Below are 27,562 nucleotides of genomic sequence, written 5' to 3' on the forward strand. Positions count from 1 at the left end.
TAGATGATTTCTCCCACAGATTATATTTCTAGAAACCACTCTGTGGGCCTTTGAGAGAAAAGTACTTTTATGGATACTAAAAATAGAATAATAAATATTGGAAGCATACTAAATACTAAATACAGAGATCATAAAAAGAAGTGCGGCCAAGCTGTCACTGTTTCAACAGTCGAGGATCAGCCCATCTAGAATTTCATGCACTTGTGTCTAAATTATAATTCTTGGTGCTAATGTGATGAAAAAACCATTGCTTATTGCCATTTGCACCAACGTGGATGGACCTACAGAATGTCATGCTGAGTGAAGTAAGTCAGGCAGAGAAGGAGAAATACTACATGACATTCCTTATATGTGGAATCTGAAAAGAATTGATACAAATGAATTTACTTACAGAAATTAAATTAAAACAGAAAGAGACTCACAGACTTTGAAAATGAACTGGACTTTTGCTCCAGGGCTCCCCCTGCTGGGCAGCATGGCCTCTGCAGGACCTTCAGTGTTAACAGTGAGTCTTGGTGCCTGTTTTTAGCACCTTCACGTGAACTTTTACTGTTTACTTCAAGGAAAACGAGGGAGCATCAGGTCGAAACCTTTTCAGGTGATTCAACCTCTTGACCTGTTGGTGCAGCAGTTCTCCAGCTTTCATGTGCACTCGTGAACATCTCGTTAAAAATGCAGATCTGGACCCAGTGGGTCTTGGATGGGACCTGAGATGAGATGCTGGTAACCTTGTGAAATGCCACAGAAATCAGACCAAGACATTAAAAGTCACCATTCTCAAGACCTTCCGAAGAGATTTAGATTCATAAACCCCAGTCCCATGGGGGTTTTTTTTGGCATCAGTTACAGTAGGGGACTAAGCTCTCTGGGACTCCTTTATTCTAGAGTAAATTTTGAGAAAATCATGGTATAGGTGACATGAGGAACACAGGTAAAGAGAAAAGCCCTGCAGGTATGGCTGGCAACCTTTTACACGTAGCCCCAAAACTGTTCTTTTAGGCTACTACCCCACAGGCTTATGGAGATATAATTGACTTACATCATTGCTTTAGTTTCAGGTGTACAACAAAATGATCTGGTTATGTATATATTGTGAAATGATTGTCACAATAAGTTTAGTTACAACCCACCACCGCAGTTACACATTTTTTTTCCTCCTGATGAGAACTTTGAAGGTCTGTTCTTTTGGCAACTTTCAGATACGCAGTACAGTGTTATTAACTATAGTTACCATGCAGTACGTTACATCCCCAGGACTTAAAAAAGTTCCACTTGGAAGGTAAGATAGTTCCAGGACTGTTTCTTGCAGCCCCTGATTTTATACTCTGTTGGTTACAGCTCTCCATCTTTTTAAAAAAATTGAATTTGTTTATTTTTGGCTGTGCTGGGTCTTTGTTGCTAAGTGGGCTTTTCTCTAGTTGTGGCGAGTAGGGGCCACTCTCTAGTTGTGCACAGGCTTCTCATTGTGGTGACTTCTGTCGTTGTGGACCACAGGCTCTAGGGGGCGCAGGCTTCATTAACTGTGGCTTCTGGGTTCTCGAGCACCAGCTTGATAGCTGGGATGCACGGGTTTAGTTGCCCCGCGGCATGTGGGATCGTCCAGATCAGGGATTGAATCTGTTTCTCCTGCATTGGCAGGTGAATTGTTTACCACTGAGCCACCCAGGAAGCCCACAGCTCTTAGTCTTTACAGAGAGGAGAGATGTTTATTCTATAACTCTTTATCAGAGACCGACAACTATGATTCTTAGGTTTTAATAACTATTTTGGGATACAGAAATAAGGCTCTGATTAGACTTTATGCCCAAGAGAAGAAAACCATGTCTTTAGAACTCGGTGGGTTACTTTCCTTGTCTTTCCACTCCCAAAGGTGCTTATCCATTTGGCCTATTTTTCAGTCCATAAGTCAGCAAGCTGAGTGGGAGCCCCTGGGAATAATGCAGGTAAATGGCTTTGCCTGTGACATCTGGTGGGGATGCTCTTCTTTAGGGATCTGAAAACCATCAGCCTTGCTTGCTCACAAAAAAGTTTATTCCACTTACCATTTGCATGTCATTTGCATGCATGCATGCTCAGTCATGTCCGACTCTTTGTGACCCTATGGACTGTAGGGTCCATACAGGACAGCCTTGCTCGTCTGTCCATGGAATTTTCTAGGCAAGAACACTGGAGTGGGTTACCATTTCTCCTCCAGGGGATGTTTCTGACCCAGGGATTGAACCCACATCTCCTGTATTGCAGGCAGATTCTTCACCACTGAGCCACTGGGAAAGCCCAGAGAATCATTTATTTCTCCACATTTCCATCCCTCATCCCATGTTCTGTGAGCACCTCTGAGTGTCAGACATGGAGTTTCACCGCACAAAACAGAGTGAGGAAACCATTTAGAAGCTTGGTTTATTTCTAGGGAGCATGAGATAAGGCAGATTCAGAGAAGATCTTGCCTTACCTGGAAACTGGCCAGAAATCCACCATCTCCATGGCGGGGGCAGGATGGGAGACAGGCTTTACCCCAACACTTGGCAGGCTGTGCTGAGCCGTCATGTGGCTTTCTTCTCTCAGATTGCCTTCTGCTTGTATTCCAAGAGTAGTCCCTGAAAACCTGGCCCAAACCTGCGTGTCTATTACTCATTAGCAACAGGGAACTCGTTCTGTGCTCAGCTTCCTTTCACGTAATGGGCTTTTGGAAGCTAAGATCACCATTTAATTGAGCCACAGCGTGTGTCCCTTCCGGGTTCACACTGGAGGAGAATTTCTAGTTCATGATGATTCTGCAGTTAAACAGGATATTTCCAAGTCAATAAAGGATGGAGAAGCGGGCTGGGAAGGGAGTATGAACACTTTCCCTAGATACAACTGCTTTGTAACAGAGAAGCAGAGCAAGATCACTGCCGGCCCCTTGGGGTCATCTCTGTGAATGTAATAGACCATCTTCTACATGCCTTTGGCTGGTTTCTGCACAGTTCTGCACAGAAGATTCGAGCTGTGTCTTAGCAGTGACTGTGTGTTATGTGCAGGGACACTTTGGGCTGGAGGGAAAGGCTCAGAGACTGCTGGTGTGACTGTTTCTCAGGAGTCTGCAGAGGCCCTGGCGAATGTGGAAAGTTCCAGAGCTGTCCAGAATCCCAAGGTCATCACTGTGTAGGACATCGGAACTGTCATTTACATGTCTTGTTTTTACACCATCACAACATTTTGGCAGGAAACTGGGGGAAACAAAGCACGTGGCCAGAGGAAATACCCACAGCCACTTATATGATATTATTTATACTTGCCCAAGATAGTCATAACCTTCCCTGGTGGCTCAGATGGTAAAGCATCTGCCTACAATGTGGGAGACCTGGGTTCAATCCCTGGGTCGGGAAGATATGGAGAGGGAAATGGCAACCCACTTCAGTATTCTTGCCTGGAAAATCCCATGGATGGAGGAACCTGGTAGTCTACAGTCCATGGGGTCACAAAGAGTCAGACAAGACTGAGCGACTTCACTTTTTAAGATAGTCATGGGGCTTCCCTGTGGCTCAGTGTTAAAGAATCTGCAGGCAATGCAAGAGATTCAGGTTTGATCCCTGGGTCAGGAAGACCCCCTGGAAGAGGAAATGGCAACCTACTCCGGTATTCTTGCCTGGAAAATTCTATGGACAGAGTAGAATAACAGGCGGCAGTCCATAGGGTTGCAAAGAGTCAGACATGATGGAATGACTCCAACAACAAAAATAGTCATGCATATGTGTTTAGGTCTATATCTGTAGGGGGAAAAAAAAATTTTCACTTTCCTCCCTTCATCCTGTCTCCACGTTATAATTCAGCACTTTGGGCTAGATTCACTGGTGTGTTTTTGGTTTTTCCTTCCTGGTAACCGTTTCCATTTCTTTATATGCTTTCTTCATCACATTTTACTTTTATCTTTTTCTTTGTTACTATCTGATCTCAGTTTGACTTGTATATATTTCAGTGCTGGTAAGCAAAGTGTAATAGGTAATCATCAAGTGTTGTCAGGCGTAGAGAATTGAACGAAGTTCTATAAATCAAGCAAATTAAACATCAATGCAAGAGGCACTAATGGTTAGTGGAAACTAATGTATTTTTAAAAAATATTTATTTATTTATTTGACTGTGCCAGGTCTTAGTTGTGGCATGGGAACTCTTAGTTTCAGCATGTGGGATCTAGTTCCTTGAGTAGGGATTGAACCTGGGCTTCCTGCATTGGGAGTGTGGAGTCTTAGCCAGTGAACCACCAGGAAAGTCCCCAGACTAACATATTAATATTAAAGGGATGGGATGTATGTTGTGAAAGGCACTGGCTGAAACGATGAGAGCACAGTCTGTTGGCAAAAGTTTTGTAGGAGTCTGAAGCAAAGATGCGTGGGGCTAGCTTGAACTTGGATTAGGTTAAGGAAGGGGCTGCCCGACAGGCCAGGGTCATGGACTATGAGAACTTGTACTCAAAATCCAGTCACCCTTCCTTAAGCTTGAATTATTTTATTGATTTTTAAACCAAAGTTTGATCTTCTATTTTAAGAATTTCTTCACACATGGAAGACTTTGAGGATTAAAAAAAAAAAAATCCCGTATTGTGACATCTAAAATCAGAAGCAGTATACGAATTTGACTTTTGCCTCTGGGCTGTTTGAAGTTGCTTAAATAAATTAATAATACATTTTTAAATCTACTTTAGCAACTTCCATATTTAGATAATATTATGCTTCCATTTCTATCATAAGAACAATTCATTTTGCAATTTTTTTTTCTTTCTTTTTTTTTTATTATTATTATTTTTTTTCCAGTGGGTTTTGTCATACATTGATATGAATCAGCCATGGATTTACATGTATTCCCAATCCCGATCCCCCCTCCCACCTCCCTCTCCACCCGATTTAATAAAAAATACTCCATTATATTTAGCTTGGTTTAAATTCACAAGATGATAAGTGAGACATCAGTTCCATGGCTGTTTCCTGATAGAAACGGTTTTCTGCTCATCACAGTCCTGTGACATGACATTGCCTCATCAGTATTACTCTATGGGGTACTAAGGCTTCTGGGATGACTTCATTTCAGGAAGGGTTGAAATCTCATTTTATTTATTATTTTTAATGTTTATTTATTTGACGACCCCAGATCTTAGTTGTGACATGCAGGATCTTCAGTCTTCCTTGTGGCATGTGCGATCTTTAGTTATGGCATGTGAACTCTTAGTTGCAGCGTGTGGGATCTAGTTCTGTGACCAGAGATTGAACCCAGGCCCTCTGCATTGGAAGTGCAGAATCTTAGCCACTGGACCGCCAGGAAAGTCCCTGAAATTTTAAGAGTTTGTAGTACTTCCAAAGGTACTAGCATTTTAGTTTTGTTTTGGTCAGTGAGAAACCAATCCAGCCTTATTATTACTATCATCTGGAGAGAATTCAAGGTGGCTCTAGATATCAGTGAGCTTAAAGAAGGCACATGGCTCCTCCACTTGGCCCAGGTGATGTCTGCGTGGGCTTCCATGTTTCTATGGACCATTCTGATGAAGTAGGAAGCTTTGTGGCCAGGTGGAGGCCAGTGGACACAGGGCAGATCAGGGTCAAGATCTAACTCTGGCACTTACTGAAACTGCATCACTTAATTCTCTAGAGCTTCAGTATCCTTGTCTGATGATGGGAAAGATGAAATGTCCCTATAACAGGGCCGTGGCATGTGGGAGATCTTGGGCAAGACCCGGTCTTGTAGAGGTGCTGGAGAAAATCCTAGTAGAATTTGAAATGAAATCATACACGTGTGAGCATTTTGTAAAGTGCTTTGGAAATAAAAGGTGACACGATACACAAACGATGAAAGTGGCATCTGTTGTCTCCATCAAGAGCCACTTCCTGTGGCCCTTGTTGCTCTTGGCATTCAACCCTGTTATCCTTGGATGTCTCTGCCTACCCTTATCCTGTTTTGAACAACCCAGGAATGCTCCTGGCCTACATGACAGATTTTAATTGACTTTAGTGGAATACATTCAGAGCTAGACTCACATTTAATTTCCTTCTCAGAGTTCTCATTTTAAAGGAAAGTTGTTGGGAGAAAGTTGATACTTGAATTTCTGAATCCAAGTCACTAGCATATGCTCTATGTATTAGTGTTTTTGGTTTTATTTTGTCTTTAAGATCTGTGCTGAGACAAGAGAGGATGCAATTGGCCACAAAAATGGGTGATTGGTTGTTTGTCTTAATTGTTATCCATTGTTTTGAAGAGCTGTTTAACTCCATGTATTTTTAATTTTGGAGTTAAAAATAAAATTGGTGACAAATATCAGTTTTATCCAGAAAGACTCATGAACATATAATGGTTCCTCAAGAGGAACCATAATAAACAGCACAACCTAGTTACCAACCAGCAGTAGTAGTATAAAGTAGTTTTTGTTTTTAATTATGGGCATCTTTATTTTGAACTGAATTTAAAAAGTACTTTAAAAAATAAACATAGCTATACATGGATACAGGCTTCTCTGGTGGCTCAGACAGTAAAGAATCTGCCTGCAAGGCAGGAGACCCGGGTTCGATTCCTTGGTTGGGAAGATCCCCTGGAGAAGGGAATGGCTACCCACTCCAGTATTCTTGCCTGGAGACTTCCATGGACAGAGGAGCCGGGCTGGCTACAGTCCATGTGGTCGCAAGGAGTCGGACACGACTGAGTGACTAACACGCACATGCCCAGAGACATGGGTGCAGTTTAGTTGCCCATGTTTTGGACAGAAGGCAGTGGACTGGTGACTTAGTGAGTGTAGGATTCAAGGACATCTGGGGCTTCCCAGTCCTTCCCAGGTGGCATGGTGGTAAAAACAAAAAAACAAAAAAACAAACCCTTCCGGTTTGATCCCTGGGTTGGGAAAATCCCTTGAAGGAGGAAATGGCAACCCACTCCAGTATTGTTGCCTGGAGAATCCCATGGACAGAGGAGCCTGGCGGGCTACAGTCCATGGGGTCACAAATAACTAGACACAACTGAGCTACCGAGCACATGAACACAGTCAAGGACATCTAGGACGGTCCCTTCATCCCAAATTTCCTTGATACACCAGCCTGGCGGGATGCCTGGAATCTTAGTATTTGAGCTTAATTCCTTGTAATAAAGGCATGATTTCCTATTTAAATGCAAATGTCCCTAAAATGGTACCACATTAAGGCATTATCTATTATTAAAACTGGAATAACTTAACTTAAGCAGAGGCTGATTTTAGTAGGCGAGAGAAGAGTAGGTAATTCTAGAATCCAGCTGGAGATGTTGGATCTGAAAACAGGGACCTGGATTTGGGGGGGTGGGGTTCTGAGATTTGTCAGACTGGTCAGCATCAGAGTCTTGTGTTTGGTTTCCAGTTCTTCCTAAGTTTAGAAACAGGGGAGGCTGATGAGCCATTCTTCTGAGACAGATGTTATATGCCAAATAAACAAAAGTACTAGTTTTAAGTTTGGTTTTTGGCTCCACTGTGCAGTATGTGGGATCTTCATTCCCCGACTGGAGATCTGACCTGTGCCCCCTGCATTGGAAGGAGAAGTCTTAACCACTGGGCTGCCAGGGAAGTTCAAAACTAGTTTTACTTTAGAGGAGCCTGAGAAGCCCTAGGAGACATGCTCATCGGATGACTAAAATGACCTAGAACCCCATTCCATAGCTTAGGTCCGTTCATGCAGCTCTCAGAGAAGACAGGAACTGGGGCTCACTCATGGATTTTTTCTTTCCTTTCTAACACAAGCATTCAAAAATTATAATTAGAGAAAATGATTTGAGATTGGCCTCTTCACTGGGGACTGTCCTGTATAACAACACTACTAGGTGTACCAGCCTTCATCAGAACCGGTGCATATGAACCAGGAAGTGAGATGAAGGTTTTTTCCAGCACTTATGTGGATCTGTGTTATTTAAGGACTTCTTGTGACATGGACATTTTATTACCACCTCCTAATGATGGCGATCCTGAGCCTCTAAGGAATTAAGCACACATTTCCTATTTTTTTTTCCCCCAGTAAAGAACCTAAATCCATTATCCTATTGTAAGACTCATAAATGAATTAGAAAAGAAACTTCAACCATCAAAATGGTTAAAACATGATATATTAACCAAGAAACTTTTGAAAGGAAGATCTGGACCGTATCAGTGTTCTTACATTCAAAATTTATATGCAGATTTTCTCTGATTCAGAATTGGAGAACTACATTATCACCCAAAAGAAATTGCTTCATGAGAATCAGTCAGTCAGTCAGTTCACTTTAGTCGCTCAGTCATGTCTGACTCTTTGAGACCCCATGGACTGCAGCATGACGCCAGCCTTCCCTGTCCATCACCAACTCCCGGAGCCTGCTCAAACCCATGTCCATTGAGTCAGTGATGCCATCCAACCGTCTCATCCTCTGTCATCCTCTTTTCCTCCCGCCTTCAATCTTTCCCAGCATCAGGGTCTTTTCCAGTGAGTCAGTTCTTTGCATCAGGTGGCCAAAGTACTGAAGCTTCAACTTCAGCATCAGTCCTTCCAATGAATATTCAGGACTGATTTCCTTTGGGATTGATTGATTGGATCTCCTTGCAGTCCAAGGGACTCTCGAGAGTCTTCTCTAACACCACAGTTCAAAGCATCAATTCTTTGGCGCTCAGCTTTCTTTATGGTCCAACTCTCACATCCATACATGACTACTGGAAAAACCATAGCTTTGACTAGTTGGACCTTTGTAACCAAAATGATATCTCTGCTTTTTAAAACTCTGTCTAGGTTTGTCATGGCTTTTCTTCTGAGGAGCAAGAGTCTTAAATTTTATGTCTGTAGTCACCATCTGCAGTGATTTTGGAGCCAAAGAAAACAAAGTCTGTCACTGTTTCCATTGTTTCCCCATCTATTTGCCATGAAGTGATGGGACTGGATGCCATGATCTTAGCTTTTTAAATGTTGAGTTTTAAGCCAGCTTTTTCACTCTCCTCTTTCACTTTCATCAAGAGGCTCTTTAGTTCTTCTTCACTTCCGGCCATAAGGGTGGTGTCATCTGCCTATCTGAGGTTATTGATATTTCTCCTGGCAATCTTGATTCCAGCTTATGCTTCATCCAGCCTGGCATGATGTACTCTGCATATAAGTTAAATAAGCAAGGTGATAATATACAGCCTTGATGTACTCCTTTCTCAATTTGGAACCAGTCTATTGGTCCATGTCTGATTCTAACTATTGCTTCTTGACCTGCATACAGGTTTCTCAGGAGGCAGATAAGGTGGTCTCATAGTCCCATCTCTTGAAGAATTTTCCACAGTTTGTTGTGATCCACACAAAGGCTTTAGCATAGTCAATGAAGCAGAAGTAGGTGTTTTTCTGGAATTCTCTTGCTTTTTCTATGATGCAGCAGATGTTGGCAATTTGGTCTCTGGTACCTCTGCCTTTTCTAAATCCAGCTTGAACATCTACAGGTTCTCAGTTCATGTACTGTTGAAGCCTAGCTTGGAGAATTTTGAGCATTACTTTGCTAGCGTGTGAGATGAGTGCAATTGTGTGGTACTTTGAACATTCTTTGGCATGAGAGGAAAGTAGATCTGAAGGCTGAGGCAAAGGAGAATTCTAGGTCCCATAGAAGAGAAAACAGGTTAAAGTTGCAAATGTATAGAGGAAGACTCATGTACTGGCTAAAGGTGGGAATTGGGAAGTGTGTTGGGTTAGCCATGGTCTGTGAACATAGTAGCCCATATGTGTGGAGTCCAAAGGGAATGAGGATAAACAAGAAGCAGGGATGGAGGATGGAGAATATTCATGAGAATATTATACATTAATAAAAGCAGTTTGAAGCAAGCAAGATTCACCTTGCCCATGAACTTACCTAATTCTTTTGCCACCCCTGAGTTAGAGCTTTTGATGAGCTTCTTCTGGAATTGTTAGAATCATTCTTTTCTAATTATCCTGGAGAAACACATCTATTAGCTATAACCTGCCTTTTGTTCAATGTGAAAATCATGAAAGCAGCAAGCATTTAGTGAGATAAGATTTAATTAAAATGAATGATAAGACCTTCCCACCTCTGCTGGTGTTACTTCAATTTGTGTGACTGTAAATTCAATAAAGAAAAACATCCATCAGATCAGGGACTCTATATAAATAAAATCATTTGCAATAAAATGAAAAGATTTTTCCCCTGTAATACTGAGGAAATATTTTTAATTAAATGCTGTGGTGTCAGGGATTATATAATCAAGACAGACTTCTTGGAGTTCAGAATATGATACCAGTAATAAGAAGAAGATGAATCTAGATTCATGTGTGCATTCTTATTTCAATAGGAGAGCAAGGGGATGAAGAATTGCATTCATCCTCCCTAAAGAAGGCTACACTAATGATCCTTTATACCAACTCTGTTGTGTTTTACTTTTTTGTTTACCTACAGTCTCTCATTTTGGGTTGGATTTGTGAAAGTGAAAGTCACTTAGTCATGTCTGGCTCTTTGTGACCCCATGGAATTCTCCAGGCCACAATACTGGAGTGAGTAGACTTTCCCTTCTCCAGGGGATCTTCCTAACCTAGAGATCAGACCTAGGTCTCCCACACTGCAGGTGGATTCTTTACCAGCTGAGCCACAAGGGAAGGCCAAGAATACTGGAGTGGGTAGCCTATCCCTTCTCCAGTGGATCTTCCTGACCCAGGAATCAAACCAGGGTCTCCTGCATTGTGACTATCCACAAAAGTGTGTGAACTATAAAACAACCTATTAAGAGGAAAGTAGATCTGAAGGCTGAAGCAAAGGAGAATTCTAGGTCCTATGGAAGAGTAAACATAGGTTAAAGTTACAGATGTATAGAGGAAGGCTCATGTACTGGCTAAAGGTGGGAATTGGGAAGTGTGTTGGGTTAGCCATGGTGTGTGAACATAGTAGCCCATTTGTGCGGAGTCCAAAGGGAATGAGGATAAATAGGAAACAGGGATGGAGGATGGAGATGGAGAGAGGTAATATGGAAGAGGGACCACATGCAAGAGTGATGTGCTAGGAGAGGAGCATTGAAGCAGGTGCCCACAGGTGGAGTTCTTCAGATCTGTCTCCCCATCTTGGGATCTTGAACATCAGATGGTGACAAAGGTCTTGAGAACTCAACAGTTCATCCCCAAAAGAGCAAAAGCTTCTGCTCAGGACTGACCTATGGATAGACCTAGAGCAATCAGACTGTTTGGACAGGCAGGACAGGGAGCTGGGGTTCTCTGTAAGGATCTGTACCTTTTACCTGGACCACGTGCAAGTGTACCTCCTGCCTGGTCCCCACATCCATCTGAGCAGTTGACCATCCCTGTCTCCAAGATTTGTGAAGGACCAGTGCAATCTTGCGGGCTTCCCTGATAGCTTAGTTGGTAAAGAATCTGCCTGCAATGCAGGCGATCCTGGTTTGATTCCTGGGTCAGGAAGTTCTGCTGGAGAAGGGATAGGCTACCCATTCCAGTATTCTTGGGCTTCCCTTGTGACTCAGCTGGTAAAGAATCTGCCTGCAATGTGGGAGACCTAAGTTCGATCTCTGGGTTGGGAAGATCCCCTGGAGAAGGGAAAGGCTACCCATTCCAATATTCTGACCCGGAGAATTCCATGGGCTCTGTATTCCACGGGGTCACAAAGAGTCGTACACAACTGAGTGACTTTCACTTTCACTTCACTTTCAGTGCAATCTTAATGGAAAAAAAGAGATTGAGGGTTTTGATGAGTTTGGTGGTGGTTTAGTCATTAAGCTGTGTCTGACTCTTGCGACCTCAGGGGCTGTAGCCTCCCAGGATCCTCTGTCCATAGGATTTCCGGGGAATCTTCCCAACCCAGGAATTGAACTCCAGTCTCCTGCATTGCAAGTGGACTCTTCACTGCTGAGCCATAAGGGAAGGTGGCTTTGATGATCTTCAGTTCAGTTGAGCTGCTCAGTCGTGTCTGACTCTTTAAGACCCCATGAATCGCAGCACGCAAGGCCTCCCTGTCCATCACCAACTCCTGGAGTTTACTCAAACTCATGTCCATCGAGTCGGTGATGCCATCCCGCCATCTCATCCTCTGTCATCCCCTTCTCCTCCTGCCCCCAACCCCTCCCAGCATCAGGGTCTTTTCCAGTGAGTCAACTCTTTGCATCAGGTGGCCAAAGTACTGGAGTTTCAGCTTCACTGGAAGCATCAGTCCTTCCAGTGAACACCCAGGACTGAGCTCCTTTAGAATGGACTGGTTGGATCTCCTTGCAGTTGAAGGGACTCTCAAGAGTCTTTTCCAACCCCACAGTTCAAAAGCATCAATTTTTCAGTGCTCAGCTTTCTTCACAGTCCAACTCTCACATCCATGCATGACCACTGGAAAAACCATAGTCTTGACTAGATGGACCTTTGTTGGCAAAGTAATGTCTCTGCTTTTTAATATGCTGTCTAGGTTGGTCATAACTTTCCTTCCAAGGAGTAAGCATCTTTTAATTTCATGGCTGCAGTCACCATCTGCAGTGATTTTGGAGCCCCAAAGAATAAAGTCTGACACTGTTTCTACTGTTTCCCCATCTATTTGCCATGAAGTGATGGGACCAGATGCCATGATCTTAGTTTTCTGAATGTTGAGCTTTAAGCCAACTTTTTCACTCTCCTCTTTCACTTTCATAGGAGGCTTTTTAGTTCCTCTTCACTTTCCCCAAGCCTAGTTTCTCATCTCCATCTATACATCCTGGTCCCTGAATCTAGCTTGTTATTTGATTTGTTGATTTTCTTTTTTTTTTTTTTTTTGGGGATTTGTTGATTTTCATCGCTTTACTCAAATAGGAACTGAGACTGGGGCCCAGCCCCTCACTCCTCCTGTGTCACTGATATAGTCATTTTATCTGTTAAGTGGCTGTGCTGAACCCCTTCATTATTGGATAAGGATTCTCGAGTATCTGTTGTGTCACGTTAGATCTTACAACAGTTAAATTTTTAAAGCCAACAACATAAATAATACAATCTTTGGGTTATAGCACATCTACTTTCATTTCCTCCTTTTTATTGACCTGAGGTCCAACAGGAAATCAAGTCATTAATAATGTAAATTTCTTGCCCAAGGTCAAAGAGATGGAAGAACCAGGAATAGCATCTTGGCAGGTCATGTAGTGTTTTCTTCTTACTATGCTACATGGTCATCTGTGGTTCAGTTTGACTGTAGTTTCTTTTATATAGAAGGGAGATCCTGGAACCAGATTTCCTGGGTTCACATTTTAACACTTTAGTTGATTAACTGGCAGAACTTGGTCTGTTTACTCACCCTCTCTGTGTCTCCATTTCCTCAAACATAAAATTGGAATAAGTGACAATGAGGGTATCTGCATTTTGCACAGCCCTTAGGCTAATGCCTGATATCCTTATAAGAAGAGGAGATTAAAAAAAAGAAAGAAAAGGAGATTAGGACATAGACATAAACAAAGGGAGGATCATATGAAGACATAGGGAGAGAGGGCCATCTATAAGCCAAGAGATTTTCAAAGAAACCAACCCTGTGGACATCATGGATTTCCCAGGCCCCCATACTGTGAGAAAATAAATTTCTGTTGTTTAAGCCACCCAGCCCTGCTACTCTGTTATGGCAGCCCTGCCATTTGATATTGCTATCAAACTAATAGCAAGAACAGGAAAGAAACCCACAAGATGGTTGTTAGCACCCCAGTGTGGCATGGAATGGGCTTCTCTGGTGGCTCAGTGGTAAAGAATCCACCTGCAAATGCAGGAGGCTTGAGTTTGATCCCTGGGTCGGGAAGATCCCCTGGAGAAGGAAATGGCAACCCAGTCCAGTATAGCATCACTGACTGAATGATTGTGAATTTGAGCCAACTCAGGGAGATAGTGGAGGACAGAGGAGCCTGGTGGGCTACAATCTATGGGAGTCGGACATGACTTAGTGACTGAATAAAGTGACATGGAATCACTTGGAGGAGGATAGTGACATTAGGGGTTTATGGCTTATTTGGGACTGAAACCCAGGTCCAGCAGATGTAAGAGCTGAAGAGGCTATTGGAGGTTATCCCCTTCAGAGTCTCTCTCAATGGGCAAAGGCTGCCCTCTTCCGTTTTCTCAGGATGTTGTTTGAACCCTGCCCCTCATCGTTTGTGACTCAATTCCTTGCATTTCTCAATATGTTAAATTGTAAAGATCTCTTTGGAAGGAGACCAAATCTGCCTTCCTCTGCCTCTGAGAAGCTGTATGGCTTTGAGCAGGTGGCTTACATTCGCCAATCTGTTTCCTCTTTTGTGAAACAGAAAAACAATACCCATCCTGCAAGATGGCTGCAAAGATTAAGTGAATCCTTACAGGGTAGTTGGCATATGATGGGAGCTTTCTGCAGTAAATGATGGTTTTAAACCCTGCCCTGTCCCCATTGGCTTTCCATCGTCAGAAAAAGTTATCCCTGGTTTATCATCTTTGCTTTACATTTCAAAACGTAATTCGTAGTGAGTTTTCCTGCCCAGGGAACTTGAAGAAGACGTTGGGAAGCTTCTTTATTCTTCAGTGAATCCATCTCATCAATAATTTATACATCAAAATGTCCATTTTATTAAAGCTTTTTCTTTATCATTTTCTTTTGATGTAGCAAAGGAAATAACTAGGAGGCTAAATTGAATTTTAAAATAAGAGAAGTAGAATGGTGTGTCAATTACTTGTGGGATCAGGCGGATTTGTTTTTCCAGGAAATTCAATAGAAGATGAGTTTTCAATGACATCTGTTTTTTTTTTAAAAAGTCAAATGCTACTCCTGTTAGTGGATTAGAATTTTGCAGCAAATAAATACACAGATGTTGGTCAACAGGAGATCAAGGCTGATTACGTGAAAATCTCATGCCTAATGTATGCTGAGAGTGCATAAGTTGCAGTGATTTGGTTGGAAATTGTTTTTTTTAATTTATTTTAATTGGAAGATAATTGATTTATAATGTTGTGTTGGTTTTTGCCATACATCAACATGAATCAGCCATAGGTATACATGTGTCCCCTCCATCTTGAACCTCCCTTCCACCTCCCATTTCATCCCAGTCCTCTAGGTTGTCCCAAGGCACCAGGTTGAGCTCTCTGTGTTATATAGAAGCTTCCCATTAGCTATCTGTTTTATACATGGTAATATATATGTTTTCAGCATTACTGTCTATTTGTCCCACCCTCTCCTGTCTCTGCACATAAGTTTGTTCTCTACGTCTGTATCATTGTTCCTGCCCTGGGAAACTGCTTGTGAACACTTCCGTTGTGCCAACCCATACATCCAATTTCAAGAAGAAAGTCTTCTACAAAATTTCCTGAAAGACATTTACTTTCTTCTCCCTGTGTAATTAAGTAGACTTCAAAGTCTTTTGGAAGGAAAGCGCGTGGCTATCTCATTCATTATCATTTCTATTTTTTAGAATTTACTATTTAAGCCAAAGAAATGAATTCTAGGAATTCTTGAATGTCAAGTCTTGAATTCAATGTTTAGATGATCTGCATGTTTTTTATTTAAAAATCAGGCTGCCTCATTTGCAATTAATGACCCGAAGAGAAGAGCAATAGTATATTTAAGACTAATGGGAAAATAAGATTATGAGCTATAAGCAATGAGAGTACGTTGTTTAAATGTGAATAATAGAGCAGTAAGACCCAGTCAATGGATGAGAATTTTAAAAATGTAATTCATAGCGAGTTTTCCTTTGAGATGGTTCACTGTGTTCCCAATAAGAGGCAACAGTTTGTCTCTATGGCTGGACTCCAGATGTTCTTGTGTGGCCTGGGATCAGAAAAATACATTTATAGGGACTTTAACATCCTAAATAGAATTCTCAGATAGTCTCTTAAATTTTATGTCAGAATAACCATTTCTGTCCCTTGAAATGCTAAATCTGGGTATAGTAAAAGTCTAAATTTCATGTGTCTAAAAGAACATGCTAGACTGATTGTCTGACCCTTTAGTTATAGCTCATCTATACTTAATGGAATGAAAATGTGTGCTATAGTTACAGCTTTTTATCAAAGTTTTAATGTTTGTCAACTATGTACTTTCAGACCTGAATGACCAGCTGCTCTGGTTCCTCAAGTTGGAATAATAGGTCCTTGGCTTAGAATGGCAGGGATGAGGCTTCTGTGACCTCCGCCTCCACAGATTCTGGGTCAGTGCATTTGGGATGATGGACACCTCAGGCTAGAATCTGATGCTGCATTGTTCCATGAGTTAGGATTCATCACCTTCCTTGCCTGAAGTCCATTTAGAGCAACATAAGCACTTGATCAAGGAGCTACAGAGAGCCCTTACTGGGGGGATCATTTTCATGGACAATACTCCTCTATTCAGTCAGTTCAGTTCAGTCACTCAGTCGTGTCTGACTGTTTGTGACCCCATGGACGGCAGCACGCCAGGACTCCCTGTCCATCACCAACTCCGAGAGTCCAGCCAAACTCATATCCACTGAGTTGGTGATGCCATCCAGTCATCTCATCCTCTGTCATCCCCTTCTCTTCCTGCCCTCAATCTTTCCCAGCATCAGGGTCTTTTCAAATGAGTCAGCTCTTCACATCAGGTGGCCAAAGTATTGGAGTTTCAGCTTTAGCATCAGTCCTTCTAATGAACACCCAGGACTGATCTCCTTTAGGATGGACTGGTTGGATCTCCTTGCAGTCCAAGGGACTCTCAAGAGTCTTCTCCAGCACCACAGTTCAAAAGCATTAATTCTTTGGCCCTCAGCTTTCTTTATAGTCCACCTCTCATATCCATACATGACCAATGGAAAACCAATAGCCTTGCCTAGATGGACCTTTGTTGGCAAAGTAATGTCTCTGCTTTTTAATATGCTGTCTAGGTTGGTCATAAGTTTCCTTCTAAGGAGTAAATGTCTTTTAATTTCATGGCTGCAATCACTATCTGTAGTGATTTTGGAGCCCAGAAAAATAAAGTGAGCCACTGTTTCCACTGTTTCCCCATCTATTTTCCATGAAGTGATGGGACCAGATGCCATGATCTTAGTTTTCTGAATGTTGAGCTTTAAGCCAACTTTTTCACTCTCCTCTTTCACTTTCATCAAGAGGCTCTTTAGTTCTTCTTCGCTTTCTGCCATAAAGGTGGTGTCATCTGCATACCTGAGGTTATTGATATTTCTCTTGGCAATCTTGATTCCAGCTTGTGCTTCATCCAGCCCACCGTTTTCTCATGATATACTCTGCATATAAGTTAAATAAATGCAGTGACAGTATACAGCCTTGGCATACTCCTTTCCCGATTTGGAACCAGTCTGTTGTTCCATGTCCAGTTTTAACTGTTGCTTCCTGACCTGCATACAGATTTCTCAAGAGGCAGGTCAGGTGGTCTGGTATTCCCATCTCTTTCAGAATTTTCCACAGTTTATTGTGATCCACACAGTCAAAGTCTTTGGCATAGTCAATAAAGCAGAAATAGATGTTTTTCTGGAGCTCTCTTGGTTTTTCAATGATCCAGTGGATGTTGGCAATTTGATCTCTGGTTCCTCTGCCTTTTCTAAAACCAGCTTGAACATCTGGAAGTTCACGGTTCACATATTGCTGAAGCCTGGCTTGGAGAGTTTTTGAGCATCACTTTACTAGCGTGTGAGATGAGTGCAATTGTGCAGTAGTTGAGCATTCTTTGGCATTGCCTTTCTTTGGGATTGGAATGAAAACTGACCTTTTCCAGTCCTGTGGCCACTGCTGAATTTTCCAAATTTGCTGGCATATTGAGTGCAGCACTTTCACAGTATCATCTTTTAGGATTTGAAATAGCTCAACTGGAGCTCCTCTATTAACTGGGAGCAAAAAGATCCCAGAACTTTCCAACCTTAGGAAATAGACTCTACTTCTTGAGGAAGTATTTTAGGAGATTGAGGAATACTAGTTTAGGAGATCTTCTGAATTTTCACCCAGAGCTCTGTAAGCAGGAATTCCACTCTCCCAGCCATGACCTGGGCTGGGTGTACCCTACTTATGACCCTGGCATGCTGGGCAAGCTGAGAGGCGGTCACACCTTCCCTTGGCATTGGAATGACTGAGCCTCCTTTTTTAAAGATGACTGGGTTGTTCAGAGGGAAATATGCTCAGTTTCGTGATTCCGTTTGTCCTCAGAAGAAGACCTGTCAGTCCCTTAGGCAAAGCAGAGCTTTTCCTGCACTTGGATGTGAAATGAATTTCTGGAGGGGGACTTCATATACAGGGACCTGGTGATGTACACGCAATGTTTTCCACAACATCTCTATGCTAAATGCAATCATACAGCCCACGGGGAGGAGCTGGACACAGGATACTGAAATGTGATTCTAATGTTTCAGAGTTTTATCTTTCCTTTCTTGAGATTTGGCCAAACTCTTAAAATAAAAACAGCAAATCTTTTATTCTGAAAAATTTCATCATATTTGAAAGTAGAGAAAGCCGTTTGGCAAACCACCATGTCTGCATTGCCTAGTTTCAGCAATAATCAACTCATTAGCCCAAGTTTTGACCTTGCAGATGTTCAGACATTTAACTCTGGATTGCCCAGGTGTTGTTTGGAATCAGGCTGGTCCATGACAGAAGTTGAAATTGGCTTTGCACGTGCATTAGCCAAGAGAGGCTTAAATCATCTCCTTTCCATTATCAGAGCTTTAGCTCCCCCCCCTTTTTTTTATTGGTTTGGGATTGTCCTTCTAATCCTTTTCAGCATCGCCTTTAGTATGAAGGTGTGGATGAAGAATGCATAAGTGGCTGTGATTCTACCTTAATAAAACACAAAACCATCAAAAATGGACAAGGAAGTAGGAGAAGAGGACCCTTGTCCTGCACAGAACTCTTACACAAGTCTGCCTTTAAGGAGTGGACTATCAAGTCAGCTTAATTCAGTGAACACTCAAATGTCTATCATGTATGCAGACACCAGGGACCCCCAGTTCTGGTGAAGAACTTACAAAGTTTCCAACTCCGTCCATGATTGACTGAGCACTTTATGTAGGAGAGATGCATTCAGCCCTCAGGAAGGACATTTTTACTCTATTTTAACATTGTATTTGAATAAATTTTGTATTATTCTTACAACTGAAGGAAATTAGGACCAGTGAACCAAGAGAACAGTCAATGATGCTGATAGGGAAGACAGCCAGATAGCAAGGAAGAAGGTAGAAAAACTATAGAAATCTAGAGCAAGAAATCAAATACAGCTGTTGTTGGGGCTATTTTAAAGCAAGGGTGAAGGGCATCCTCATGTGGGTCTGTGGTACCCACGGATGATCATGGTGATGATTGGACAGTATGTGAGTGGAATAGGATTTGGAATTGGATGATACGAGTTTAAGCCTTGACCCTACACTTACCAGCTGAAACACCTTAAGCAATTTATCTCACCTTTCCGTTGGGTCTGTTCTCAACTCCTAAAATGGATCTGGGAGGACTCACCTGACAGAAATGGTGAAGATTAAAGAGATAATTCAATATGAGTAAGCTCTATAAACAATGAGCTTCCGTGTCTAGTTGGCTGAGTTTTCTCTGTTCATACTGATGTTACTGGGACAACAAAAAGAGATGTGTGTTTTCTATACACTTTGTTTGAGGGAGCAAGTATATAAGAATTGATAAATTCTGACTCTGAAAGAGAGAAATAAAGCTCCTCAAAAAAATTCTCTTGGAGGCTTCCATGGTGGCTCAGTGGTAAAGAATTCACCTACCAACACAGGAGATGTGGATTCGATTTCTGATCTGGGAAGATCTCACATATGGCAGAGCAACTAAACCCAGCTGCCACAACTACTTAATCTTTGCTCCAGAGCCTGGGAGCTGCAGCTCCTGAGCCCATATGCCTGAACTCCTGAAGCACACACACCCTAGAGCCTGTGATCCGAAATAAGAGAAACCACCACTATGAGAAGCCCAAGCCCGGCCATGGGAGCATAGCCCCCGTTCACCACAATGAGAGGAAAGCTTGAGGGCGGCAACGAAGATGCAACACAACAAATAAATTAAATAAATAGATAAATAAAAGACCAAATTTGCTCTCAGGACTTCCCTGGTGGTCCAGTGATTGGGACTCTGCTCTTCCACTGAAGAGGACAACAGGTTGATCTTTGGCTGGGGAACTAACATGCCACAAGCCACGTGGTGCAGCCAAAAAAAAACCCAGGACATAGGTTGGTGCTATCAGAGTGGGTTAAACTTCCCAAGGTTGGTAGAATCGTTTACAAATGTCAGTAATTGAACACATTATTTTTATGACAAATACATTAAAAATAGAGTTTCCTAATAAATATTTATGGCCCCTTATAATTCAAAGTCTTGAAACTATTTTTTAAAAATCCTGTTAATATTATAGGAAAGCTCTTCATTCTTTCCAAATGGACTTTGGAATCCAAGTGGACTTTAGAAGAGATCTGACTTTATGGGCAGCTTGGCACAGAATACACAAAGATATGACTAAAATTTTATGGTCACGAGTATGTAAACTGTTAATTGTCTTCCTCATCCATCAATCAAAGTTTAATTTTAATCAATCAGTTTGGTGCTTTGCTTGGTCAAAAGCTATTGTTTCAGCAGTTTCTTAACATTTCTGTTAAGTTTCTTGCTCAAAACAGAACAAAATACGTGGCTTTCATTTTAGCATTGAATTCATTCAATTATACTTCAAATATATATATATATATATGTGTGTGTATATATATACACACACATAAATTCAGTCAATATTAACTCAAAGATATTTGATTTGGGGCTTTCCATAATTTATTTTCACAAGCGACATATTTTCCTGGAACATGCCAGATGAATTATGTGCAAAATGAATCCCTTGAATGACCAAAGAAATTTATCTGCAAAATGGAATGACTGGATGCAAACCAAGTAAATTTTAGAGGACAGCTGCCAAAAATAATGACATGGAGTGATTTATTACAATGCTGAGGCCCAGTTTGGAACTGTGCACAGTATATGCACAGCTTTTACATTCAAAGGCGGTCACAACTCCGTGGAGATGCACAAGGGGATCTGGACAGCCCCCTGCAAATATCAAAGTTGTGCACCGTTGTCCATTTGAGCGAGGACAAGATTTCCCATAGAAAATAGCTCTATTTTTTATTTTAAAATTTTTATCAATTATTTTATTTTTATTATTTTATTTATTTACTTAATTTTTTATTAAACATTTTATTATTTTTATAGTCGATTTACTATATTGTGTTAGATTCTGGTATACAGCAGTGATTCAGTTATATGTATATGTATACATATATATTCTTTTTCATATTCTTTCCATTATGGTTTATTACAAGATATTGAATATAGTTCCCTGTGCTATTCAGTAGGCCCTTTTTGTTGATCTGTTTTATACATGGTAGTTTGTGTCTGCTAATCCCAAACTCCTAATTTATCCCTCCCCCACCTCTTTTCTGTTTGGTTGGTGATGACAAGTTTGTTTTCTATGTCTGTGAGTCTGTTTATGTTTTGTAAATAAGTTTGTTTGTATCATATTTTAGATTCCATATATAAGTGATAGCATATGGTAGTTGTCTTTCTTTTTTTTGACTTACTTCACTCATTATGATAATCTCTGGGTCCATCCATGTTGCTGCAAATGGTATTATTTTGTTCTTTTTTATGGCTGAGTAATATTCCATTGCATATTTGTACCACATCTTCTTTTTTCCTACAAAAAAAAAAGGAAAGATTGATTGATTTTATTATTTTGCTGTGGTGGGTCTTCATTGCTGCATGTGGGCTTTCTCTAGTTGTGGTGAGTGGGGGTAGTCTTCGTTGCAGTGTGCAGACTGCTCATTGCGGGGGCTTCTCTTGTGGAGCACGGTCCCTAGGTCCGCATGCTTCGGTAGCTGTGGCTTGAGGACTTAGAGCTCAGGCTCAGTAGCTGAGGTTCACAGGCTTAGTCGCTCCACAGCATGGGGGATGTTCCCAGACCCGGAATCAAACTCGTGTCCCCTGCTTTGCAAAGTGGACTCTTAACCATTGGACCATGAGGGAAGCCCCTGTACCACATGTTTTTTTAATCATCTGTTGATGGACATTTTGTTTGCTTCCGTGTCTGGGCTATTGTGAATAGTGCTGCAGTGAACATTGAGGTGCATGGATCTTTTCGAATTGGAGCTTCCTACAGATTTATGCCCATGAATGGGTTGGCTAGATCATATGGCAACTCTATTTTCAGTTTTTGAGGAACCTCCATACTGTTTTCCATGGTGGCTGCATCAATGTACATTCCTACCAACAGTGTAGAAGGGTTCCCTTTTCTCCATGCTCTCTAACATTTGTCATTTGTAGGCTTTTTAATGATGGCCATTCTGACTGGTGTGAGGTGGTACCTCATTGTAATTTTGGTTTGTATTTCCCTAATAATTAGCAATATGAACATCTTTTCATGTGCCTATTGGCCATCTGTAAATAGATGCCTTTCTTTGGAGAAGTATCTGTTTAGGTAGAAGACAGTTCCAGAAAAGGAGTTTTCCTAATTACAAGGCTGCTTTTCTAATAGTCCTTGATGAGCTTTCCTCAGCATGCAACTATTAATAGTCTCTACAAACACACACAAAAGAAAAAAAAAAAACTCACAACATCATGAAAAAAACAGGAATCAATTACTGCTAGAATGTAGAGGGAACTTCCATTTGCCACAAGGAGGTGTGAGATGATAGGAAAAGAAGGCAGACAATTTATCTTTAACTTCAGTAGAAAAAGCTGCTGCTCTTATTTCTGTTGTTCTGGTTCCTAAGATATAATTGAAGAGTGTATCCTTAAACTAAAGAGGTCTTGATTTTGTAGTTTGTAAGGATTTGTTACATTCTCTCAACAACAACAAATTCAACTAACAGAAGAAATACACCTACATAAAATCTGGCTGTTTTGGTTGAGCTAAATGTCATGTTTGACTGTTTGACTTCTTGATTGGTTGCTGAAATCAGAGTTCCATCCACTCCTGGTTTAGCCCCTTGTGACAAGGGGCATCCTTTTATGGTGTAAGGGCTTCCCTGGTGGGTCAGATGGTAAAGAAATCGCCTGCAACATGGGAGATCAAGGTTCAATCCCTGGGTTGGGAAGATCCCCTGGAGAAGGGGATGGCTATCCACTCCATATTCTGGCTTGGAAAATTCCATGAACTGTATAGTCTATGGGGTCGCAAAGAGTAGGACTCGACTGAGTGACTTTCACTTTCACTTTTATGGTGTAAACTATGATTTCACCAGGCAAGGGACAGTTTTTCTTAGAAAAGGAGTCTGTGGGGATAGGGCATGTTAGATGGAAGTCACAGAAATATAAGTAGAATGCAGTCATAAAATACAAATAGAATAAAAATACAAGAAGAATTCAGCCATAAAACAGGTTGACTTGATGACCTCTGTGGACTTTTCTTCTAGGAATATAAGAAGTCATTAGTAGGGAATTTAAACATTCAGTTCATGTACTGCTAGGTTAGAGATAAAAAGTTGATTTTTAAAAATAGAAGCTAAGGTGTGTGTGTGTGTGCTCAGTCATGTTCAACCCTTTGTGATGCCATGGGCTATAGCCCACCAGGCTCCTCTGTCCATGGAATTTTCCAGGCAAAAATACTGAAGTGGCAGCTCTTTCTACTCCAGGAAGTTAAAATGGCATTTGATAAAATTTGATTGTCATTCCAAGTGTTCTACTTAGTGGTGAATTTTTGTAAATTTCCCTTTGAAATCAAAGTTATTCTGAATCTGCACCAGTGTAACCATGAAGACTAGAGAAGGCAACATTATGATTTGCAAATGCTGTTCCCTTCTTTTGGGGAGGGAAGTTGTTTTATCTAGAAAAGCCAAGAGAATCAACTGAAACTTTGACCTGAATCAACTGAAACCTCTGACTCTGAGAGGCAAGGCGAAGACAGGCGCTAGCATTTCACTCATCAGTGATAATCCCTAGCTGGTATGATGGGAATTACAAGAAAGGAATGAGGAAAGAATCTCATTGGCAATAGCTACAAAGAAACCTAAACTTTTAGGAGTAAATTAATCAAGAGATGGACGAGAAATAGAAAACTTGATTAAGAGACAAAAAATCAAAGAGAAGAAAGAGCAACCTTTTTGTTTTTTTAGGACAGAAGATGTGGTGTAGTGCTTGGTGGGGCGGAGAAGGCAATGGCACCCCACTCCAGTACTCTTGCCTGGAAAATCCCATGGACGGAGGAGCCTGGTAGGCTGCAGTCCATGGGGTTGCAAAGAGTCGGACATGGCTGAGCGACTTCACTTTCACTTTTCACTTTCATGCATTGGAGAAGGAAATGGCAACCCACTCCTGTGTTCTTGCCTGGAGAATCCCAGGGACGGGGGAGCCTGCTTGGCTTCTGTCTGTGGGGTCGCACAGAGTCAGACACGACTGAAGCGACTTAGCAGCAGCAGCAGCTTAGTGGGGAGGTGGGTACTGGGTGAGATCCTGAGAGTGTCTATAAGACCAAGGGACCACCTCCTCCCAGCTCCCCCAAGGCCCCTCCTCCACCACAGAGAGAGGGAGGCGGGCCTGGGAATAGCTGTGGGCGGGGCTTTGAAACACTTGCCTGATGTGGGGCTTGGGGAAAGTTGGAAAAGGTGCTTTGGGCTGGTTTGTTTGTTTGTTTTTTTCAAACTTTGAACTTTTTATTTTGAATTGGGGTATAGCCAGTTAACAATGCTGTGGTAGTTTCAGATGAACAGTGAAGGGACTCAGCCATACATATACATGTATTTATTCTCCCCAATTTTGTTTTGATTTTTTTTAAGCAGTAAACTTTATTTATACCATTCTCCTTTGCCTCCTCCCTTCTATTCTTCATGAGAATCTGCAGTCCCATCTACATAGGCTTTGGACCCAGATCTGTGTCTGTTTTAGACACATCACCCTCAGGCCAGCATTAGGAAGAGAGCAGGAAGGCTCAGTTTATTGAGATTATACAACTGCCTCAGAAATGAAGTGTCCAATCAAATTCAATTCTCTGGGGACTTCCCTGGTGGCCCAGTGGTTAAGGCTTCAGACCCTGGAGGGGGGACTAAGATCCCACATGCTACAGAGCAGCTAAGCCCACGTACCGCCAGGAAAGACCCCATGTGCTGCAAATAAGACCCAACATAGCCAAACAGATAAGTAAATAGATATAAAAATTCAGTTCGCTGGGTCTGAGTTATGGTCCTTTACTAGTATAACAAATCAAATGAAATGGTTCCTATTATTTTCCCTTACACTCAGTTCATCTACGTGGTTGTATGTTGAAGTTAATTTCCAGGGTGATTCGATAAATTCTCTCAGTGCTCCAGAAAGGCAGGCGTGGTAACACATTTGGTGATGATGTGTCCCACATGCTATCTGTGCTGAAGGCTTTTAGTTGGAGTGACATCTAATTTAATGGCTGTAGCGCGATATATCTGCTCTAGCAAAATTGTCATTTCCATATCAGGTCTGCAAAACTTTATTTTTCTGCCTAAAATAATTATTATTTCCATTTCTGGTTTAGGAAGATTAAAAGCCATTGGGATACATATCAATAAAAAGACATGTTTGAAATGAAACTGTAAAGAAATAGACTATTCCTCTGAAAGCTTTGATGTTAGTCAGATCATGGTATAAGTGATATGATAAAAATACTCAGTGTTGGTATAATTATAAAAATGAGAGGTATGTTTGCACTTCGAGTTTCACAGTTAACACACACGTTTTAGAGGGCTCAGGTAATACATACTGTATGTTTGTGTTTTAGGCAACATTTTCCTGTAACTGTGATGATCCATACACGGGTACTTTCTGTGAAGAATTTGATGCCTGCCAGAAGAAACCCTGTCAGAACAACGCCAGCTGTCTTGATGCAAAGCAAAAGCAAGATGGTGGCAACTTCACCTGTGTCTGCCTTGCTGGTAAGGTTTCCACAGTTCAGAGTTACTATGTGTCTCTCTGTAGAACAGACACTTATTAATTAGCAATGGTCAGGCAATACATTGTCCAGCTGTTGGACAGGTGCCTCCCAGGTCTCATTTAGTTCCATCAGTCCAGCTTTATGTCACTGGGAATGGAGGAAGGAAGTTGCCTTGGGGATAAACATTGTGTCCCTTGGCTATTTTTCTGATGTTAGGATGCTTCTGTCTTAGCATTCCACCATTTCTACTCTGGGACCATGATATTCCTGGTTGAACAGAGGCCTGGATATTTCAAAGACAATTCTTCAAATATGTTCTGAGTGTGGGCTGGTGCTATGCTGGCTGATTTAGCTAAGTTACTTAAGAAGAATTTAGGCTAAACTATGCAGGTGGGTAGGTAATGCCACCCAATCCTCTCGTTTGTTTAGTTTCCTGTTGTTCATGTATGTTCATTAATTCAAGTTCCTGGAACACCATCCTGCACAATTGGGCAAGTTTTCAATACTCCCTGGTTAGTATGGGGGATTCACTGACCCTGCATGAGACTTTCACATCCTCAGATTACAAAGGGTGACTCCTAAGAAAGTGCAGTGGACAGGGTGTCCACAGACTTCTGTTCTCTTGTAGGCATCTTATTGACTTACTGCTCAGCCAAATCGGTTATAAACCCTTGAGCAGGAAATGGCATTTTACTGGTGAACATTTTGATATAACAGTTTCTATGCAGCTTAAAAGCAAACACCAAGTTATTCCCTTTTTTAGCATCAATAATATGTAAAACTGACATCATCTTCTCCTTTCCATCTCATCCTCTTGCCAACCTCTGCCACTGGGCAGGGATTCAGGGTGATGTAAGGGCTGGGGATGGAGAGACGGAGGGAGTGAAGTGGGAGTTGGGGCGATTAACTGCAGAAATTCATAAACAAAGAAGTAAAAGTTCTTCACTCATCTATCCCAGCTCAAACTTTATAAGGTCATAAGGGTAGGTTAATAGTTTGGTTGATGTTTTCCAGACCAGTGTTTGTGTGTGTGTGTATCTATGTGTGAGTATGGATATTTCCCTTGCAGATCAAATGATTGTTTTTCTGTATGCTAAAAAAAGCGATTATAATATACATACTGCTCTACAACTTACTTTTTTCAGTGTTTACCAGTCGATCATAAGTGTACTTCCATGTCAGTATATATAGAGCTACCTTATTCATTTTTATTAATTCCATCGCATGTTTCCTAACATTGTATGTCCAGGCCAAACTGCTGCCTATTTGCCGTCTCTGCTCGTATGTTCCAGGCCACCTTAAGCTCAGTCATTCCAAAACTGAGCTCACTGTATCCCCAGCTCCACACAGCTCAGCTTCCGGTGTTCCATTTGTTTCTACCAGCCAGACTTCTACAAGTGACCCTGGGTGCCCCCCACCTCCTGCTCTTCCTGCCTCCAAGTGTTCTCCATCTTTCCCCCTAAAGACTTTTCAAATCACCCCCCTCTCTGCAGACCCATCGCCACTGCCTTTGCCCCTTGTCTATGTGACCGAGATAACCTCTCACATCATCTCTGTGTTTGCTCTTGTCCATGCCACACGCTGGAGCCAGAGCAACCACGCCGAAGTGAGCCCTGGTTCTCATTATGTCAGTTCCCTGACCCAGGCTCTCCGTTCTCCTGGGTGATTATTTTCCACTGCAGATCTGATCTGGTGTTGTTGCTTTCCACTTAATCCCCTTCTTCCCAGGGCTCTTGGGATGAAGGCCAGAATCCTCTGCCTCATTCTCCTCCGTGATCTGTCA

The 27,562-nt window shown here is 41.8% G+C and overlaps 1 protein-coding gene across 1 annotated transcript in view; it reads left to right on the plus strand.

Moving 5' to 3' along the window:
- The window catches only part of DNER (delta/notch like EGF repeat containing), a 378,088-nt gene that overhangs the window by 207,695 nt on the left and 142,831 nt on the right, over positions 1 to 27,562 (plus strand). The window contains exon 6 of the mRNA XM_043909786.1: positions 25,627 to 25,780. Within this exon, the coding sequence (XP_043765721.1) occupies positions 25,627 to 25,780 (154 nt within the window). The remainder of the gene's footprint in view (positions 1 to 25,626; positions 25,781 to 27,562) is intronic.

Source organism: Cervus elaphus, chromosome 8 (assembly GCF_910594005.1).
Source record: "Cervus elaphus chromosome 8, mCerEla1.1, whole genome shotgun sequence".
In the NCBI taxonomy this organism is placed as follows: Eukaryota; Metazoa; Chordata; class Mammalia; order Artiodactyla; family Cervidae; genus Cervus; species Cervus elaphus.